The sequence below is a fragment of the Nicotiana tomentosiformis genome, chromosome 12 (assembly GCF_000390325.3).
Source record: "Nicotiana tomentosiformis chromosome 12, ASM39032v3, whole genome shotgun sequence".
Taxonomy (NCBI): Eukaryota; Viridiplantae; Streptophyta; class Magnoliopsida; order Solanales; family Solanaceae; genus Nicotiana; species Nicotiana tomentosiformis.
The window spans coordinates 80,256,578-80,277,779 of NC_090823.1; the positions used below are offsets into that span (position 1 = coordinate 80,256,578).

Sequence of the window (21,202 nt, forward strand, 5' to 3'; positions counted from 1 at the left end):
GTAAGCTCTGCTTTTGACCGTTGATTTTTCCTTCCTTATTATTCAGGAAGTTAGTTATTTTATTTAGTATTTATTTTGAGGATTAGCCAGGAACTCTATGCCTGAGCAGCACACAAAGTACTTTTGTAGAGAATTCATAGACTTGGTTTAGTTGGATTATGGATTATCACAGTACTCAAACTTTATTTTTAGTCTTTTCAGTTATCCGAAGATTGTTAATTTTGATTAACTAAGAATTTTTTAAGTTAAGTTGCTTATTATAAATGCAAAATGGAAAATTTAATAAGAAAGTGCAGGTTAGAATAGTCATGTTGGTTTGCTCAGTCAAGTTAGGGCACCGTATGCCGATGGTAACTTGATCAGAAACGGGTCGAGACACTTTTTAGTTTCTATTGTGTCCATAAGATGGTAATAATAAGAAGCAGCATGAAACAAAACAGTCTGAAGGCAAAGATACAGCCTCAACCAATCTTGAAGTAGAAATTTTAATTTGTAGGCTTAACTTTTGTGTTTGTCTCATAACAAGAGCGCATAAACATTAATGTTAGTAAAGCTTTGCCCAGAACTGAAGGTTTAAAATATGAGTAGTTAAAACCAAGACAGTCTAAAGTTTTGATTTTAAGTTTAGGTCTTCAAACTTCAAACCTTCATATTTGAAGTTGTCATCTGGCATAGGATGGTCTAAAGTTATTGGTGTTAAGTTAGGGTTATGTTTATCCAAAAATTCTACATAGTGACGACTAAGGGTGACAAAATGGTTAAAAGAAAATAGTTATCCACTCATATTATCCATTAAAAAGTGAGTTGGATAATGAACTTTTTAAAAACGGATCGAATATGGATAAGAACCATATTATCCACTTAAAAAATGAATAACTAATGGGTTTAGCTTTTACATTTGTAAAGCCTCAAATTGGGGTTCCTCAAGTTTGGGAGATTAGGAATTCTCCCAAACGTACTCATATTCAAGAAGCCATGGATAATATGATATCCATATTATCCGCCGGATAACCCGTTTTTATCCGTTTTAAATACGGATCGGGTTGGATAACTTATTCGTTTTTAAATTACCCATTTTCGACCTGTTCATGCCCGACCCGACTCGACCCGTTTGACACCCCTATAGTAGTGTGTCACTGATGACTAAATTTTAAATAGTTTTTAAAAAGCGGCTATGCTTTAAACGTGCCAGAACAAGCCGTTATGTGGTGTCATTTCTTTGCAACACAGAGAATAAAGCTCTCAGATATATAGTATATATCAAGATAAGAGACAAAGACCACCAACAAAATGGCGTGTGGGAATCTCGGAAGCATTTTCCTGACGGAAACATGGAGACCTCTTCCCCGGAAATCAACTTGGGCATTTTTTCATACTCAGAAATGCACCAAAACCAATTTAATAAGATGTGGCTGTAATTTCATCAATTCCCAAAATTATAAAAGAAGTCAGTATCTGAAGTGCTCTAACAATAAAAGCCCATTGGCATCTGAGGGTGACTCTGAACAAGGTCCTCCTCAAGAAGCTGTCCTTAAGGCCATCTCAGGTCAACCCAAATTCTATCTTTTTTCTTTTAATTTAGTAATACAAGATAGATGTTTAACTTACATTGAAATTATTTTTGAATTTATTAGAAGTGTCCAAGAGTGAAGGGAGGGTTGGACAAACAACGAATGTCATAATTGGAGGCACAGTGCAGGATGATGCTACTAATGAGTGGCTTGCTCTCGATAAAAAGGTGCGTTTTCCTAAATGGATACAACCCTTTCTTCATTTTGCAATATTTATTTTTTACTTGACAGGTGAATTCTTACCCTACTGAAAGAGGATTTACAGCTATTGGTACTGGAGGTGATGATTTTGTGCAGGCTATGGTTGTTGCTGTTGAATCAGTGATACAACAGCCCATCTCTGAGGTAAGTGAAAATGATAATACACTAGTTTTGCACCTATTTAGATTTGGATGACTATATTACTTATTAAATTTGAAGATTTAGGACTTGGGAAATTTTGGGGATTACATAACTAGCCTGAGTTGGTATTTTGTCTTCCAAAGTGTAAATCTGATGATGGCAGGATTATCTTTTTCTAGTGCTATATAGCCCATTGGCACATGCTATTTGGTATTAATTGAAATCAAGTTAATGAACTAGCTAGAACTGTGTGAATAAGTAGCAACTTAGCTATGTTATTAAGAAGGATCATCGAATTAAGAATGCTTGTATGATAAAGTAATAGGAGAAGTCGTGAGGTTGCCTTTGAAATGAGGTTGTCTGTGCTTAGATGCAATTTTCATTACAATATAATATTATGCATTGCCCAACAATTTTTGCCATTGGTAATTTGCTTGAATGTTGAGTTGGAAACTATGAGATAAAAACTCAAATGAATGTGAAGTTATATTTTCCTTCAACTTAGCAAGTTCATATGAGACATTAAGGCTTTAACGATCTTCCACGATGCGGAACACAACTGCTCCTTAGCTTACCATAAGATTCATTTAAAGCATTTAGCTTAAAAGAAACATAGTGTGAATAGCCCAGATGCTTTGGTCTAGTGGTAAGAGCACAATACGTGATGCATGGGTTAGGCACATATCACGTGTTCGATCCATGTTGCAGACAAAAGCATGGTATTTAAGTGAGAAGAGTAGAGAGGACCCATTATCCACTGAATTTCGAACATTGCACCACTAGCCTCGGGGATTTCTCGGTTATTAAAAAAAATTATTAGTGTAACTCTTAGTAGCTAGACTAAACTAATGAAAATTTTGATAGTCTATGATAGAATTCTGCTTTCTAATATAATAAAAGCAGCTGAAATTTTGAAAAAACGAAGAACCGAGAGAAATGAACCGTGAAATTATGAGCTTTTGAGTTTCTTCAACTTAGCCAAGACAATCAACCCACTTCCTTAAACAAAATACAAAATGTAAAGCGTTCTTCACTAATTTCCGAGGCGAACTTTGAAGAATCAAGGAGCTGGATTACTGTCACGACCCAAAATCCCACCAAAGATCGTGATGACATCTAATACACTGGCTACACGATCAGCAGTTACAACTACCAAATATTCAATAACAATAGTAAGAATTATAACAATTTGCTAAATTAGGTTTATGCCATAGATAATAAATCTTATATTGAAGTAAAAGTACGGAACAACATACAACCCCCAGAAATGGTGTCACCAAGTACATGAGTTCTACTGAGTGCTAAATACAAAGGTTTGAAGTAAATACAATATTGTTCAAATCAAGTAACAGTAATAAAGATAAGGAAGGGAACTCCAAGGCCCGCAAACGGATATGCAACACTACCTCGAGTCTGCAATGTCCACAGCTAACCACCTCTATGAACTCCGCTGGTACCAATAACTAATCTGCATAAGAAATGCAGAAGTGTAGCATGCGTATATCCGACCCAATGTACTCAGTAAGTATCGAGCCTAACCTCAACGAAGTAGTGACGAGGCTAAGACATGACACTTACTTTATAAGCCGGTGCAAGTAATAAACAGAAAACAAAACAAGAGAAAAGGCGCTAAGTAATAAAAGGGATCAAATAAGAGAACTAATAAACAAATTTCACGGATATAACAACATAAGCATAACCTTATGAACCAATTCCACAAGGGAGAAGTAATACAGAAAAAATAAGCACAAGATATCATATCCGTTGCGGCGAGCAACCTGATCCCATAAAAATAAAGTTGCGGAGTGCAACCCGATCCAATAGCCATATCGTTGTGCCGTGCAATCTGATCCATCCATACCAAACATATGTGTATCAACGACAAACATTGTAGAATGCATATATATATATATATATATATATATATATATATATATATATATATATATATATGGGAAGATGAGTAAACATATTACACTACGGAAATGATAAACATGACTAAGGTGCAATAGGCAACCAACATATCAAAAGACATCTCGCTTATGTCCGACAACAAGGCCTAAACATGTTCACTAACATGTGAATAATTGCGTGGTCTCATAACCCATTATAGCATACACAAATAATACATTGAAACGAACAAAAGCATGAATAATACTAACTCTACCCGAGCATGCTATAACCTTGGCGTACATATATACGCTCGTCACCACGCATACACATCGCCCCCAACACACAAAGCACATATCACATAGCACATAAAACCATTTACAAGTAGTTTTCCTCAAGTCGAGGTCAACCAAGAAACTTGCCTCTTCCTGGAACAAGTTTAACAATCCAATACCACTTTTCCTTCAGAATTCACCTCCAACCGTCTCAAATCTAGCCATATGATACTCAATAATGTCAAATAAAGTCATAAAAACCAATTCCATGCAATAAACTTCAATCTTTAATCTATTCTAAAAAGTCAATAAAAGTCAACCCGAGCCCACATGGTCAAAACCCGAGTCTAGGACTAGATCCCGTTAACCCATAACCCCACTACAACAACAACAATAATAAAAAACCGAGTGTAATCCTACAAGTGGGGTCTGGGAGGTAGTGTATACGTAGACTTTACCCCTACTTTAAGAAAGTAGAGAGGTTATTTCCGGTAGACCCTCGGCCCAGGAAAGATAAAAGGAAGGAGCAACAACAAGCAAACCGATCAGAAAACCGAAGCGAAATAACAAAACTAACACTAAGTAATGCAATCAGAAAACCGGAGCAATAGAAACAACAAATAATAACAGAAATCTAAGAATAAAAAAATACAAGACTGACACTAAGTAATGCATTAAAGCTACTGGTGCAAGCAAGGATAACGCTCGACTACCTAACCCCCTCTACCTTAATTCTCAACCTCCACACCTTCCTATTCACAATCATGTCCTCAGTAAGCTGGAGCATCACGATGTCTTGCCTAATTACCTCTCCCCGATACTTCTTCGGCCTACTTCTACCTATTTTTAGGCCCTCCAAGACCAACCTCTCACACCTCCTCACTGGGGCATCCGTGCCTCTCATCTTCACATGCCCGAACCATATAAGTCTCGCTTCCCGCATCTTGTCCTCTATAGGGGCCACACCTACCTTATCCCGAATAGCTTCATTTCTAATTTTATCTAACCTGGTATGCTCGCACATCCATCTCAACATCGTCATTCTAGCCACCTTCATCATCTGACATGGGAGTTCTTGACTGGCAATACTCAGTCCCATACAACATAGTCAGTCTGACTACCGTTCTATAGAACTTACCTTTAAGTTTGGTGGCACATTTTTATCACACAAAATACCGGAAGCGAGCATCCATTTCATCTACCCGGCCCCAATACGATACGTGACATGCTCGTCAATCTGCCCATTCCCTTATATAACTGACCCAAAGGTACTTGAAACTCTCTCCTAGGGAAGACTTGTGGATCAAGCCTCACGACTTCGTCCACTTCCTGAGTCGGACCACTGAACTTGCACTCTAAGTATTCTGTCTTGGTCCTGCTCAACTTGAAACCATTAGACTGCAGGGTTTGTCTCCAAACCTTTAACCTCTCATTAACACCGTCTTGCGTCTCGTCAATCAGTACAATGTCATATGCAAATAACATGCACCACGATACCTCTCCTTGAATGTGGCGCGTCAGTGCTTGGATCGCCAGGGCAAATAAAATGGGCTGACGGCTGACCCTTGGTGCAACCCTATCACAATTGGAAGTATTTCAAGTCCCCTCCTACTGCCCTCTTCCGAGTCTTCGCTCTATCATACATGCCCTTAATAGCCAAGAACACTTCTAGCCTCCAAACATCTCCATAGAACTTCTCTCGACACTTTATCGTAAGCCTTCTTTAAGTCGATAAAACCATATGTAAACCCCTCTTCCTCTCCCTATATTGCTCCAGTAATCTCCTAACAAGGTGAAAACCCATAACCCCACGAACCCAAATATGTGACTAGATTCCAAATTCGTAAAAATCGGTAATCAAAACCTCAAAATACACTCTCTTAAGTTGTAGACAAAAATCCCAAATTTCACTTTAAAATTCCATGTTCTTGGTGTAGAAATCCATGGGGAATCAAGATATACGATCAAAATCAAGTGAAAATTACTTACCCTTGAGAGTGTAGTGAAATCCCTCTTCAAAATCTCCTCTTCTCATTTTCCAAAACTCAAAAATGGTAAAAAATGAGCGAAGTTCCGAAATTTGGACTTAAAAATACCCCTGCCAGCATTACTCTCGCGATCGCGGTCACAACCCACGCGATCACGATGCGCAAAAGTCCACCACCTGACCACCCTCCTATGCGATCGTGGACAGAGCCACGCAATTGCGAAGCTTCACCTGACACACCTACGTGATCGCAGATGCAACCACACGATAACGAAGCACTAGCACTCACCCCTAGTCGTCAGACTTCTCTATGCGATCGCGAGAGACCCCACACGACCACGATGCTCACTCAGCCAACACTTTGCGATCACATGCCTCTTCTACACGATCGCAAAGAACAAATCCTCACCTGCCAAACTTCTTCTACACGAACACGACCTAATCCTCACGTTCGCAATGCACATATACACTAGTAAAACCAGCAATCTTAAACATGCTCCGGATGGTCCGAAACTCACCCGAGCCCTCCGAGACTCCATCCAAATATTCCAACAAGTTCATAAACACTAATCGAACATATCAAAGGCCTCAAAACACATATAGAATCATCTCCATCTAAGAATCGAATGCCAAACCACGCATTGAGCTCTCTTAAGTTCATAAGCTCCTATACTTCCAACCAAGCGTCCGATTCATACCTAGATACCTCGGATCTCCACCAAATTTTACATACAAGTTCCATTCAGCTACACAAATCTATCCATAGTCCCATGATACCAATCGAAATCCGATAATATCAAAGTCAACTATTAGTCAAACTTATGAACTCCAAAGATCCGTCAAAATGCCAACTTTCGAGAAATGGTGCCAACTCCTCTTAGGAACCTCCAAAACCAAATCTATGTACAAAATCATCATATGAACCTATTGAAACCTTCAAATCCGGATTCCTCGGTCGTTTACTTAAAAGTCATACCTTGGTCAATTCTTACAACTTAAAGCTTTCAACATAGAACTAAGTGTTCCAACCACTCTCGAACCCCACGAAAATCAAACCACCAATCTACGCAAGTCATATAACTTCAAATGGACCCACAGGAAGCAACAAATAGGGGATCGGGGTTCTAGAACTCAAAACGACTGGCGGGGTCGTTACAATTACCGCCATAGGTTAAACCTGAGTGGATTATGAACCATATATGCCTTGTCTTTGGAAATATAACTATCATCCTTGTCCGCAGTATGAGCTCTTCCATCCTTTCGCAAAAGAAAGAAAGAAAAAAAGGAATTGTTGCTATGGTTGGGCACTGTGACTGACATGGGAGAGAATACTGCAGCTAACTAGATGAAGGTAAATAAAGGAAGATCCAACTGCAAGCCTGCAGGTTTACGCATAAAAGGTCCACGAAAGAAGGGCTATAATATCTTGGGCCTTGAGCTCAATAAAGTTGGAGCTAGTCCAAGCTGTAGTGGAGCATGACGTGTTGGTTCACTTGCAGTGCTGCTACAGTTGGCATTTTTTATTGGTATATCATTATCACAATATTAAATGATTGTGGAATTAAATCCTAGAGTAATAGGCTAGACAAGTTTCTGCAAATGCAGGTGTTTACTTCATACCCAGCCCTTTGGTCCAGTGAATTGATCAATTACATATTATGGCCCCTGTCTGAAACCTGCAACATTATAAGACAAAGAGGGTGTTATTTTTTACATTGACATACACAAGGCAAAGAAGAGGATCATATTAAGCAAATGTGGTGCAGATTTTCCTTGTATCCCCTAGTGTGTCTTATTAGGTTGTTTGGGATTCTGTACGAAATTTCTCAAAATTATGTGTAACCCCCTCCTGCATCCCCCCCCCCCCCCCCAAAACCAAAAAAAAAAAGAAAAAAAGAAAGAGGAAAAAGGGAAATGAGATACAAGCAATAGTTGACACCGAGCTAATACGTAGCCGGTGGGAGTGGGCGTCTATCTAAGTTGCGCGGACTCTTCGATTTTGGTGCCGTCCCCGTCCGGATACGGTCAACTGACTTCGGACACTTTGACCGGAGTCCATCGACAAATTTGGGAGAAAAATTGAGATTTTGATTTCTCAAAATCAAAAATAAAACAGATTTAGAACAATGAAAGAATAATGTCCATCTTGCAGAATGAAAGATTGAATTGTACAATATTCATCTAAGTTTTTCACAAAATATCTCTCAAAATTTACAATATTTTTATAGCTCTATTTTTTATTAGCCGAATCCCCCGCACTCGTATCCATATCCGGATCCGCACCCCCGAATCTTAAAATTTAGATTTTGCCGAATCCGATACTCGGATCCGTCCCGTATCGGATACCCGCACCCGAGTCCGAGCAACTTAGGCGTCTGTTAACGTGCATGGATTGGGCATAAGTGTGAGCTCAAAGAGATAATTCTAAGAGCTGGAAAATGGCGAACAAAGTTGGTTTCTGGGGTTAAAGAGAAAGAAGAGGTGTTGAGGAATTATCAGCTTGCTTAAGGAGATGATGTCACAAAAGCCAATGATTCCCTAGTGAACCAACTATTTTGTATCATTGGAGTACCAAATAATGTGTATGTCATATGTCCTTATACAATAGACCTTGTCCCTAAGATCTCTGATTTATTTTTCAATGTGAACTATGTCATTCCAATGACATAAAAGGATTCAGGAGAACCTGACTAACCATACAGTGAGATATCTGGTCGTGTGAGAGATAATTCTAAGAGCTAAAAAATGGCGAACAAAGATGGTTTCTGGGGCTAAAGAGAAAGAAGAGGTGTTGAGGAATTATCAGCTTGATTAAGGAGATGATGTCACACAAGCCAATGATTCCCTAGTGAACCAACTATTTTGTATCATTGGAGTACCAAATAATGTGTATGTCCTATGTCCTTATACAATAGACCTTGTCCCTAAGATCCCTGATTTACTTTTGAATGTAAAATATGTCATTCCAATGACTTCAAAGGATTCAGGAGAAACTGACTAGCCATACAGTAAGATATCTGGTCATGTGAGAGAGATAATTCTAAGAGCTGGAAAATGGCGAACAAAGATGGTTTCTGGGGTTAAAGAGAAAGAAGAGGTGTTGAGGAATTATCAGCTTGATTAATGAGATGATGTCACATAAGCCAATGATTCCCTAGTGAACCAACTATTTTGTATCATTGGAGTACCAAATAATGTGTATGTGTCACGGGCCCGTTTCCTTACTCTCGCCAACGGCACCGAATTGCCCGTGCGGCGCCTACAGTTCCCCTCGCTGCAGGCCAGCCTATCTCCTTTCCCTGGTTTTCAAGCACGATCCTGTGCCTGTGGTGAAGCCTGCCTGGAAGGCATGCTCCAACTTGTGCCGCCCGTAAGATGTCTAAGCACTTGGACCTAGACATGTCGTGGCACTTCTCGTCTTAGGATCATAATCCATGCGCGCCCTGGGAGTTGGCTTAGGACATGTCTTGTCCTTCGCTTAAGACTGAGCATCGCTCTCGCGTGCACAGCCCAATCCTCAAGCTTGACACTCGCCTAGTGCATCCGCATTCGGCTTGTGCTTCGTCCGAGTAAGGCAACCTTTAGTCTTTGGCCATTGTCATGCGCGTCTTTCGTGCCATGCCCATACATAGCCCTCGCGACACATTTCCATCCCGAATAGTGCAGTGTCGCCCCACAACTGCACGTTTAGGCCAACGGACCCTTGCTCGCATGGTTGAACCCAAGCCATGCTCACAAGTCGACACATGATGCCCCTAAGATAGGTGCATCAAGTATCCAATTAGCACGGGGGTCTCGTCCAACATTTCGGCAGCCCGCGGGGCACAACCGTCCCACATATCAACCTCCAGCGCCCGTTTGGTGCCCAACGCTAGCCCGAAGGCGTCGCGCCGTCCATAGAGCTCCCTAACTCGTATGGATACCTAGGATACTCCTTTGAGTCATCCAGGCAGGCCCTTGAGGTTGCCCTCAAGGTAGCTCATTCAATACGGCTTGGTGGCAGCACGTATAGGGGAGGCAGGTCGGAGCTTTCATCACCTATACACCCCTTATATATGCTTAAAATTAAAAAGTCCAAGTTACTTGAGTAGACAAGTCTACGTCAGACAATCAGAAGAGCCTTTTCTCACCAGTTCTTGGCCGAAGTCACAACCCCAAAGTGCGGGTTGTGACATCCTCCCACACTTATTATGTCCTCGTCCCTGATGACACATTATGGCCTAAGACATCCCGGAGTCTGCCCCCTTAGGTATGTACATTTCGGCCCCCTTTGTCTTGTGGGTTGGACTTCCTTGAAGTCCTCCTTAAAAGGAGTCGTGCCCCATGCACTTCTCCCCCAAGTATCTTCCAAGCGTGCCTCTGCATTTCACCTCCTTTCGGTGTTCACTTGGAAAGTGCCTCCGCACTTGCACCCTCTAGTGTCTAACTTTGTGATTGACCCACACTAGTCAATCACACCATGACTCTCACGGCCTTCATATCCGTCTGAAGCTTTTCCTTCAATGGTAAGCACATCAACGTGCTCTTTGGCGCGTCTCTAGTAGCTCAATCGCTCACATAGCCTTATAACGCCCTCCGGCATAGCTCCCGTAGCCTTTCGCTCCCGTAGCTTTTCCTTGCCCTCAGTACCTTTGAAGATGTGTTCGCTTCCGGACTCACAACTTCGCCCTTATGCCTCTTATAGGAGGGATCCTCCCACACTCAATGTGGAGGATACTTCTTAGCGCTGTCGTCCCACTTGGTATTCGGCCAACTCTTGGACGACTCTTGGTGAGTACTACATTCTCAAAGTTATAGCATCGCCGCATTTCCGAACAAAGCTCTTTGTTTTCCAGCTGTTACTTCCTCAGTAAGTACCCAATGTTCCCGGTAGTAGGTTACTACTCGCCCTATAGACAGGTACTCTCTTGGTCCTGCTAGCACGGCTTCCCGGTCCGGTTGTGCCTCGCACTTGGACTCTCAATGGTCCCCAATCATTCGGCGTACTCCTTTCCAGAATGATGACATCTTCCAACTTGGAAATCCGCCCAATTCTGAAGCTTCGCTATGCCCTCGAATTCGTCTCCTCACCTTGGCAATGCCCTCAGGCAGTCCAAAAGTCTATCTCGTAGGGAAGACACTCAACTGATGCGTCGCGCGCATCCTTGGCAAGATCTCTGCTATGATCATGCCCAAAGTTTATAGTCCATGGCTCCCACTCGTTGCAATATGGTTGCTCGACCCGGCAAACATGGCCTTCTCTTGACCATCCGACTCATCGGCATATTACCACATTCAGTAGCACCCTAGACTTTCGAAAGAAAGTGGAATCACCCATTTATTTCCTCGACCAGCAGTATCGGGTTCTCGATCTCTGGTGGCATATGAACATCAATCTCTGCTTTGACATGATCTCCACACTGACATCCAAAATGCACTCGCCATCTCCACCCTTGCCTTGACATTGTGCCATGGCATAGTATGGCCTTAATCAGCTCTGATACCACATGTCACGGGCCCGTTTCCTTACGCTCGCCAGCGGCACCGAATTGCCCGTGCACTGCCTGTAGTTCCCCTCGCTGCAGGCTAGCCTATCTCCTTTCCCAGGTTTTCAAGCACTATCCTGTACCTGTGGTAAGCATGCATGGAAGACATGCTCCAACTTGTGCCGCCCGTAAGATGTCTAAGCACTTGGCCCTAGACATGTCGTGGCGCTTCTCGTCTTAGGATCATAATCCATGCGCGCCCTGGGGGTTGACTTAGGACATGTCTTGTCCTTCGCTTAAGACTGAGCATCGCTCTCGCGTGCATAACCCAATCCTCAAGCTTGACACTCGCCTAGTGCATCCGCAACCGGCTTGTGCTTCGCCCGAGTAAGGCAACCTTTAGTCCTTGGCCATTGTCATGCGCGTCTTTCGTGCCATGCCCATACATAGCCCTCGCGACACACTTCTATCCCGAATAGTGCAGTGTCGCCCCACAACTGCACGTTTAGGCCAACAGACCCTTGCTCGCATGGTTGAACCCAAGCCATGCTCACAAGTCGACACATGATGCCCCTAAGATAGGTGCATCAAGTATCCAATTGGCACGGGGGTCTCGTCCAACATTTCGGCAGCCCGCGGGGCACATTCGTCCCACATATCAACCTCCACCGCCCATTTGGTGCCCAACGCTAGCCCGAAGGCGTCGCGCCGTCCATAGAGTTCCCTAACTCGTGTGGATACCTAGGACACTCCTTTGAGTCATCCAGGCAGGCCCTTGAGGTTGCCCTCAAGGTAGCTCATTCAATACGGCTTGGTGGCAGCATGTATGGGGGAGGCAGGTCGGAGCTTTCATCACCTATACCCCCCTATGCTTAAAATTAAAAAGTCCAAGTTACCTGAGTAGACAAGTTTACGTCAGACAATCAGAAGAGCCTTTTCTCACCAGTTCTTGGACGAAGTCACAACTCCAAAGTGCGGGTTGTGACAGTATGTCCTATGTCCTTACACAATAGACCTTGTCCCTAAGATCCCTGATTTATTTTTGAATGTGAAATATGTCATTCCAATGACTTCAGGAGAAACTGACTAGCCATACAGTAAGATATACGGTCGTGTGACGGAGAGATAATCAAGCTAGCCTACAAGTCCCCGGTATCGACTTGAATCCTCTAGAAGGTGGGTTCCTGTGCAGTGTTGAGAACATGTTTCTCAAAAAGTTTTCTTGTGTGCGGCCCAGGTTCGAGTCTGTTTTAGATCACTAATCTTTATTTGTCTTCATCAAAAAAATCCTCTAGAGGCTCTCATGTCTCAAAACAAGTTTATCTTATCAATTTCTTCCAAGATATCCAAAGCATACTCTTTTTTTGGTGAAATGATGATAACATTGCTAGAATATGTCCCGTTAGTGTCTAGGAGCCATCTTACTTTACCCAAGTTTTTGGTCTGGACATGACTAGAACAATGCTATTTAGTTAACTAATGTCTTTCATGATCATACCTGTATGATAATGTTATGAACATAAACATGCAAGAAAATACCTTCGCCTCGAAAAATGCTTGTAAAAATACTGAATGATTTGCTTCACTCGAACGCACGCTAAATTGTTGGACAGCAGTGATACACCACCCAAACCATGTCTTTGGGGATTAATGGAAAATATAGAGCGATGACATAGTCTACACACTAATTCAGACTCCCCTGTTGAGTAAAGAAGCACTATAATTGTTCCATTTAAAACTTCTCAGAAAGCTCTCAATGTAAAAAAGCATTTTTAGTGTCCAATTGATGAAGTGGCGAATGGAACATGGGCTATATAAATAAGGAGATGAGCAGATGCAATTTTAGCCATCTAAGAGAAAGTATCAGTATAATCGATACCATTTATCTAGGTGTATCCTTTGACACTAGTCGATCTTTAAGACAATCAACTCTTTACATCTCACCTTCATTGTAAACATCCATTTTTCATCTCACCTTCATTTTAAACATCCAAAATAATCGTCTTGATATTTGTGATCATGTAAAGTAGTTATTTCTTCAATCTTACCTATGCATCACAGATGAGACCATTTGTTTTGTAAAGTAGAGATACTTAGATGTTCCTAGTTATCAGAATAATTCGTGGATGTAAAAGCAACAAAAGGTTTTGGTATGGATTGGTGATACAAGTTCTGTGACTAGCGTCCAATTCCACTCAGCTGTCCAGGCCTGCACATGACAGTCAATCAAGAAAGTTTTAGAATAATTAATGTTATCGGTCAAACCTAATCGATATAAATTATATAGATATGCAGGTGCAAAGAGGATAGAAGTTAAAGTGTAAATTAAGGAAGAGTATGAGACTCATACATTCCTTTAACTATAGTTTTTGATGCATTAAGCTAAGGTGATAATCCAAGAGGACAAAGGAAATAGATTGCAGAGAAAATGTTTTTGTTAATTGAGATGTGATTGAATGAACCAAAGTAGAATCCTTGATGCACAGGATGAAGACTGCGTCATTTAAGCGAATAGATTACTACATTGGCCTATGCTAGCAGACTAGCAACTGGATGACGATGACGACTCGATTGTCCTTGAACCCCTCACTTTTTAATTAAGTAGAGAATTGTAGAAGAAAGGGGATCACATACTGAAAAAGAGATTAATCTCTTTTAAGCTCCATTAACTAACAACATAGAGAATTCAAAGGCAATTGAAATTCAAAGGCAATGGTTTGAAGGCATTTAAACTCGAAGCAGAAATGGTTGAAGCAACTCAGATGAAGGAGAGAGAAATAAAAAAAGCACAAAATCGAAGCAAGAAATGAGCTGATGAAAAAAGCATTGGTAGTTGCTTGAACCTAAACAGGCTAAATTGTTGAGATTCAGGGTGTGTTTGGTGAAAATGTTTTCCAATTTTCCCATGTTTGGTTGGTTTAAATATTTTGGAAAACATTTTCCTTATGAACTTATTTTTCTCCAATTGGAGGAAAATGTTTTCCTTATCAAGAGAAGGGAAAACATTTTCCAAAACTTTTCTCAACCTTCCCCACCTTATTCCCCACCCTTACCAATCCACCCCACACCCACCTACCTAACCCCACCCCATGCCTACCCACTCCACCCCCACTCTCAGAAAAGGTTTTGTTTTTTCAAATTTCAGTTTTTTTTTTCGTCATCACCCACCCTACTAACCCCCTCGCAATTTTTTTTTTTTTGTTTTACTTTTTATTTTTTTTGTAATTTCAAATTTCTGTTTTTTCGTTTTTCTGCACCATTTTTTCTGCGCCCCTCACCCCGCACAAAAAAGTAAAATTACTTTTTTTTTGTAATTTAAAATTTTTGTTTTTTCGTTTTTCTGCACCCCCGCCGCCCCTGCCCCCTCCCCGGGAAAAAAATATTTTTTTTATATATTTTCAGTTTTAGTTTTTTCATCTTTCGGTTTACATGTTCGAAATTTTACAAGTTCCAAAGTTATGAGTTCAGAGGTTTATATGCTTGGAAGTTTACGCGTACCAAACACCGGAAAATAAATAAGATTACTACTTGTTTTCCAAGAAAACATTTTCCGTTATATCAAACACACCCTCAAGAGAGTGGTAGTTAGTCGGAATGATGATAAGGGCTTGGATGATCTCGGTGGAATGATTGCTTTCAAAAGAGATCCGTATGAGATGGTTCACGCGTTGGCGCATATGAAACAAGGAGGTTGAGATGGCACGTGGGTTGTGCACATACATCCTAAATTGCTCGGACACGGGTGCGAATCTAGAGGTCGAATCTTTCGAGATGTAAATTCTAAGATTCGGAGATACGGATCCTAGTACGGATATGAGTGCAGGGATCCGGCTAAAAATAATCCAAAAAATAAAATAAAATAAAAGATCTCTAAATTATGAGAAATTTTGTAGAATACTTATGTATAACTTGTAAAGTGTGTATTTTTGTTTATTCTCCAATTGTAGATAAGTAAATGATTGATTTCCTAGATAAGGTATGCTATTTTCTTCAAATCTACCCTAGTTTTGGTTCTGATTCCAGGAATCAAATTGTATCTCGTCTCAAATTTTTCCGTTCGTTGTGGTCAAAGTACCCAAAATTGTTGGACCAGATCCGGTACGGATCCCATACCCACACCTATACTAGTGTCGTGTCGACACGGGTGCGGCACCTAAATTCCCGTGTCGGAGCAACTTAGCATACATCTTCCTGTGAGGAGCCATTGCTTACGGTGCTTGGGCATCCAATCTGAGTGGTTTGTGTTGTTCGGAGATTGCTAGATAGTGATGAATCGAAGCTTCCTCCTTCGGACCATCTTTGCTTACAGTGCTTGGGCATCCATACGTGCTTGTTATTTTATATCAAAATAGGGACACAACATCCTAGTATGTGAAGAAATAAGAAAGAAACTTTTGGTATCTTTCCAACTTAATTATTCCCTAAAGTTATAATGGTTTTAAATGGCATTTATCCATGTTGTAAAATAGGAAAATATTTCATGACTACAAGCATGTACTCATCCCAATCGATATGTAACCATCCTAATTGATTCTTAACAGATACTCTTAATGGTGGTCAACTTAGTTCGGCTGCATTAGTTTCTTTTATGGAAAATTGTAAAATTGAGGGCTTGAAGAGCTCTCTGATAGTTTCCGACTGTCCGAGCAAGTAAATTGTTGTTCCTCGAGGTCAAAATGCTAACTTTTGGTGACCTTCCCCTGCTAGTGGATGATATTATATGTAGTGTAAGCTCCAAAGCATTAAGTATGCTGCCAATCGGGTGCTCTTATATATCAGCTCTTATCAGGAAAATTGTAAACCCAAAGACTTGCCAGTTTCTGACTATCCAAACAATTCTACTTTTCCTTGAGGTCCATACGCTAACCATTAGGCAGTAACCTTTTTTTGTTAGGAGATCATTAAAATGTGTTGTAATTTACCATCTTCCGGTACCTCGTGTAAGCTTAAACTTGTCAGCTTTTATATATTAGCTCTTATTAGGAAAATGAAAATAAGGGCTAGCCAGTTATTGACTGTCCAAGCAAGTATACTGCTTTTTTTTATGGGTCCATATGCTAGCTGTTAGGACACGACCCAAAACCACCTCTGATCGTGATGACACCTAACCCACTTGTTAGGCAAGCCAATCATAAACAATATCGCAACAAGATAACGAATTACGGAATAATACAAGCCTAAAAGCCAAATATCATAAATAAAGACTGCCAATACAATCAATCCCCCAGAATTGGTAATACAGAGTCATGAGCTCTACAACAGGAGTAGTAGTCTGGTAATCTAAAAATACTGTCTGACTAACAACAGTAACAGAAATAGGAAGAGACGCAAATGACTGCGATCGGAATGCATTACCTTGTCTCTCAGCAGCTCAACAATAATCCAGCACAACTCTTAGCTAGGTCCCACACTTGGATCTCCACAATTAAGTGTAGAGTGTAGTATGAGTACAACCAATCCTATGTACTTAGCAAGTATCATGACTAACCTCGGAGAAGTAGTGGCTAGAATCACCAATGATACTCACGTGATAAATCTGTACAGTTCATGATACATACGAATACACAGTAACAATAACAGAATCTACGCATGAATGCAAATAAAGCCAACAGTGCACATGGAGAAGATATGCACTAGTTTCGTAATAGAATAATGTTCCAACATATAGAGAAGATATGCAAATAATAGGCATGTTAAGTCACACAGAGAGAGACATCTAGAGAAGATACATACTGTGTATTATTTCATCGACAGAAACGACAATATATAAAGAAGCATTAATACAAGTACGGAGCTAGCATATAGTGGAGATACGCAGTAAAAGTCATGTATACACCTAAGGATTTACATATAGAGAAAATACACAAAAACTCAACACTGAAACATGAGAGGACGACCCTAGGGGGGTGGATCCTTATCCACACGCTGCATGGACAACTCATGTGGCATAGTCAGAACATCCGCACGGACAATTCACGTGCCATAGTCATAACATCCGCACGGACAATTCACGTGCCATAGTCAACTCAACCCGCACGAACAACTCACGTGCTGTCAAACCAGTCCATAACACAAACATATACAAGAATCCATATATAAATTCAATGGATATCAAATCACGTACTTCTGGACTGATCAAATAGCATGCTAACATGTATGCATGTGCGAAGTGTACAAATACTGCTCAAATTAGGCGGTTACGCCACATAACAATGAGTATCATGTTCAAACAGGGACAAGCAAACCTACACATGATCTCTAGCATGATTTACGAGGTTACGTAGTCATACAACCATATAAAGCATGATATCAAGAATTACAATATCCCAAACAATGCATAACATAGCCCAAGAACTACCTCGAACATGGATAAACCAGTGCACGCACATAGGTTCAACCCCTTGCATGTATGCTACCTCAGTACGTAGCCAACATCAATAACTTAAGCAACTAGTGCCTCAATCCAGTTTTGGCAAGACATTTACCTCAAACGAGTCAAGTCAATGCTCCAAAAATGCCTTCCTATGTGAATCGACCTCCGAACGGCTCGAATCTAGTCAAATAACATACTACGTTGTCAAATAATGCTTTAGGAAACAATAACGGAGCAATAAAGCTCAATCGTTAATCAAATACATAAAGTCAACCCAAAAAGTCAACTCGGGTCAGCATCCCGAAACCCGACAAAAGTCACAAATCCCAATTATTCATTTCAATATGAGTTCAAATATACAAGTTTCACTCAAATCCAACTTCAAATCGGGGTTCAAATCCCAAATAATCACTCTCCAAAATCTAGTACAAAACCCCCCAATTTTTCTCCTTCAAATCCATATTCCAAGTGCACAAAACAATGGGGAATCAAGATCTAACATCAAAATCAAGTAGAGATTACTTACCCTCTAAAGTGTGGTGAAAATCCCTCCAAAAGCCGCCTCTAGCCGAGCTCCAAATCTCCAAACAATGAAGAATGAGCTAAACCTTCGAATTATAACACTGTCCAGCGATTTTCGCATTTGCGGACAATTCTGTCGCTTCTGGGACACCGCTTCCTTAAAAAGAAATGAGTGAAAAAGCACAAAGGAATAGGATAAATGAGGATGTATTCTTAGAAACAAAGGTACATGTGTTACAAAAGGAACATGTGTTTATGCCTGTAAGTGCGTGGAGAGGATATGAGGACTTGGTAAAACAAATGTATAGGCAATAAGTATATCATGGAAATCTGAAATTATTGACTTCTAAATACCAAAGTGGCAAGTGCAAAATTCACTATTCTATTCATGCACGCGGCTTTTATTTTAAACAACAGAAAGATCAACTACTATATGTATATCAAATACTATGGGAATGCTTGGTTTTGAAGACAAGTTATGCTGCGATTAGTTATGTTGGGATTAGTTATATTGGGATTAGTTATCCTGGTATTATTTCTTATTGACTGTTTGGTATGTTGTATTAATCATGAGATTATGAATTATACTGTTTTATCCCGGGAATACTATTCCATCTCCTGGGAAGTATAAGCATCTCGATACTATTTTTAATTCTAGGATAACTTATCCCAAAATTAGTAACCAAACAAGGGATGAGGCAATACTAAATTTTAATCCCAGGATTATTTTTGCTTAACTTGATCCAAAATTTGAGATGTTTCTGCTTTTCTATGCAGGGCAAGGTGAGGCAGAAGTTATCTTCAGGGGGGAAATATGTATCAGTGAACATTGGGCCAATTCAGGTTGTTTCTAGTGAGCAGGTATATCTATTGCACCTTAAATACGACAATCTACTCCTTCGTTTTCATTATAATGACATGCAATTTCATTGCACTCTCCAGGTACAAGCTGTATACAACGCCATGAGAAAAGATGACAGGATGAAATACTTTTTGTAAATGACTTTCTTCTGTAACCTTTGTATAGAATTGAATTACCTAGGCATTATGATGATTCATGCTTTTCGTTTCACCCTTTCCCCCCCTAATATGTCGTAGTATTTATTATTATAATTAAATGTTCTTTGATTAACTACGAAATAATTTTAGCCTTAAATTGAGTAGATATCTTTAAAAGATCATGAGATTTATATAGTTGTCGGACTCTTTTAGTCAATAGTGATCTCTTCCCTAATGTTGTAAGGAATACGTCATACTGAGATACAACCAAAACAATTATGCCTCAATTTTAGGTAAGTTGAAAAGGTGAGATGCTGGAACAAATTTCCTAGTAAAGATACATGGCCATAACCTTGCTTGACTCGTGGTAGCTGGGTTTGACCCTACCAACTACTCCAGGTAGAGCTCATAATATATTGACCCTACCATCTACTGCGTCCCACTTGTATTTATATTATGGTTATCACTAGAATCATTGTGTAAGAATGTTCCACAGTGGTTAAAGGATTGTATTGTTATCTTCTTATTGGGCAACTCACCTAATGAGCTCTATTTTCTTAATACGGGTTTCAAAGCCAGATTCACCCTATTCTCTATATATCTAACATTGGGCATCATGTAATATTGTCCGCTCTTCAGATGTCCTATCTTGGCGTGCAGAGGGGAGGATGGATTTTAGAATGTCTCACATTGTATGAAGAAATGAGATGTATCCAGAGGCGAAACTATTATTTGAAGTTTATGGGTTCATTATTTTAGTTTTCTTAAGTAACTGGGTTCTAAGCTAATAATTTGTACATATTATAATAGTTTTTTAAGACAAATTCAAAGTTTGGACCAAAGTTATTGGATTTTGCTGAACTCGTAACTTGGTCTCTGGCTTTGTCCCTGATTGTATCCTTATATGGTTTTGGACAATTTTAATTCCATGATCCAGTTTGTGGGGTTGAGCTAGGTAAAGGTTGATTTTTTCTAAGCAATTGTTAGTCTGATATACAAAATACACAGTAAGCTCAAGAACAATCCAGTTCAATGGCACGTCAGCTTGGTAGTTAAAAGTTAGTTAGGGGTTAGTTGAAGTTAGTTAGGCAGTTAGAGAAAGATTCCTTAAGTTGTAATAAACAATAGTCAACTCTCAATTCTTATATAGCATTGTAATTCATAGCTACAAATCATAATTAGAACTATTACATTTCTCTCTCTCTCTCTCTCTCTCTCTCTCTCTCTCTCTCTCTCTCTCTCTCTCTACACTTCTTTACAATTCCATAACTGGACTTCTCGAGTTTTCTGTAACTCCTGAATAACTGCCTGATCTTCGAATTCCTTATTGAATTTCTGCAATTGAGTTAACAGTGGTATCAGAGCTAATCATCCTCGGCAGTTATGGCGAAAGGTGTTCGATCAAATGACATCAACAGAAGAACCAGGGGATTTACGTGAATTGATGCAGAAATTAATCGCAGATGTTTGGGCTTTAGCTGGAGAGGTCTCAAATATGAAACGTTTGGACCAAACTGTTCTTGAACTAAAGGAACAGTTGACTCATTCTGGAGAAAATCGAAGGAATAAAACTATGATACAACATGAAGGTTAACTATCTGATGAAAGGTCACCAAGAGAAAAGAGTCCAGCCAGTTATAACCATCACAACTCCAATTTCTCGAGGTGGTCGAGGATGGAATTCTTGAGGTTTAATGGGGAAGATCTGAAGTCCTGGCTGTTCAAAATTGAGCAATTCTTCTCCATGGAGAAGGTTCATACTGAAGAAAGGGTGGAGG

General features: G+C 40.2%; 1 protein-coding gene and 1 long non-coding RNA gene across 3 annotated transcripts; both read left to right on the plus strand.

Annotated features, from left to right (window-relative positions):
• Positions 1–1,215: 1,215 nt before the first annotated feature.
• LOC104111203 (uncharacterized) lies at positions 1,216–19,581 on the plus strand. Of its 2 annotated transcripts, none has more exons than XM_009620849.4 (5): positions 1,216–1,546; positions 1,635–1,738; positions 1,803–1,916; positions 19,203–19,286; positions 19,368–19,581. In XM_009620849.4, exons 1-5 carry the CDS (start codon positions 1,291–1,293, stop codon positions 19,422–19,424), a joined length of 615 nt encoding a protein of 204 aa, XP_009619144.1. In that variant the 5' UTR covers positions 1,216–1,290; the 3' UTR covers positions 19,425–19,581. The 2 variants fall into 2 exon arrangements, with proteins under 2 accessions (XP_009619144.1, XP_009619145.1); XM_009620850.4 differs by having other exon boundaries at positions 1,221–1,546; positions 1,638–1,738.
• Positions 14,944–17,606, plus strand: LOC138903578 (uncharacterized). Its single transcript, XR_011412863.1, has 2 exons — positions 14,944–15,237; positions 15,703–17,606. It is a non-coding gene; the product is annotated as an uncharacterized lncRNA (long non-coding RNA).
• Positions 19,582–21,202: the final 1,621 nt, after the last annotated feature.

What these genes read in the sequence shown, in the direction of transcription:
- LOC104111203 (XM_009620849.4), top strand. Translation starts at nt 1,291, where the DNA reads ATGGCGTGTGGGAATCTCGGAAGCATTTTCCTGACGGAAACATGGAGA. An exon ending in TGTCCTTAAGGCCATCTCAG is followed by an intron (nt 1,547 to 1,634) that starts GTCAACCCAAAT and finishes TGAATTTATTAG; the next exon opens with AAGTGTCCAAGAGTGAAGGG. An exon ending in TACAACAGCCCATCTCTGAG is followed by an intron (nt 1,917 to 19,202) that starts GTAAGTGAAAAT and finishes TTTTCTATGCAG; the next exon opens with GGCAAGGTGAGGCAGAAGTT.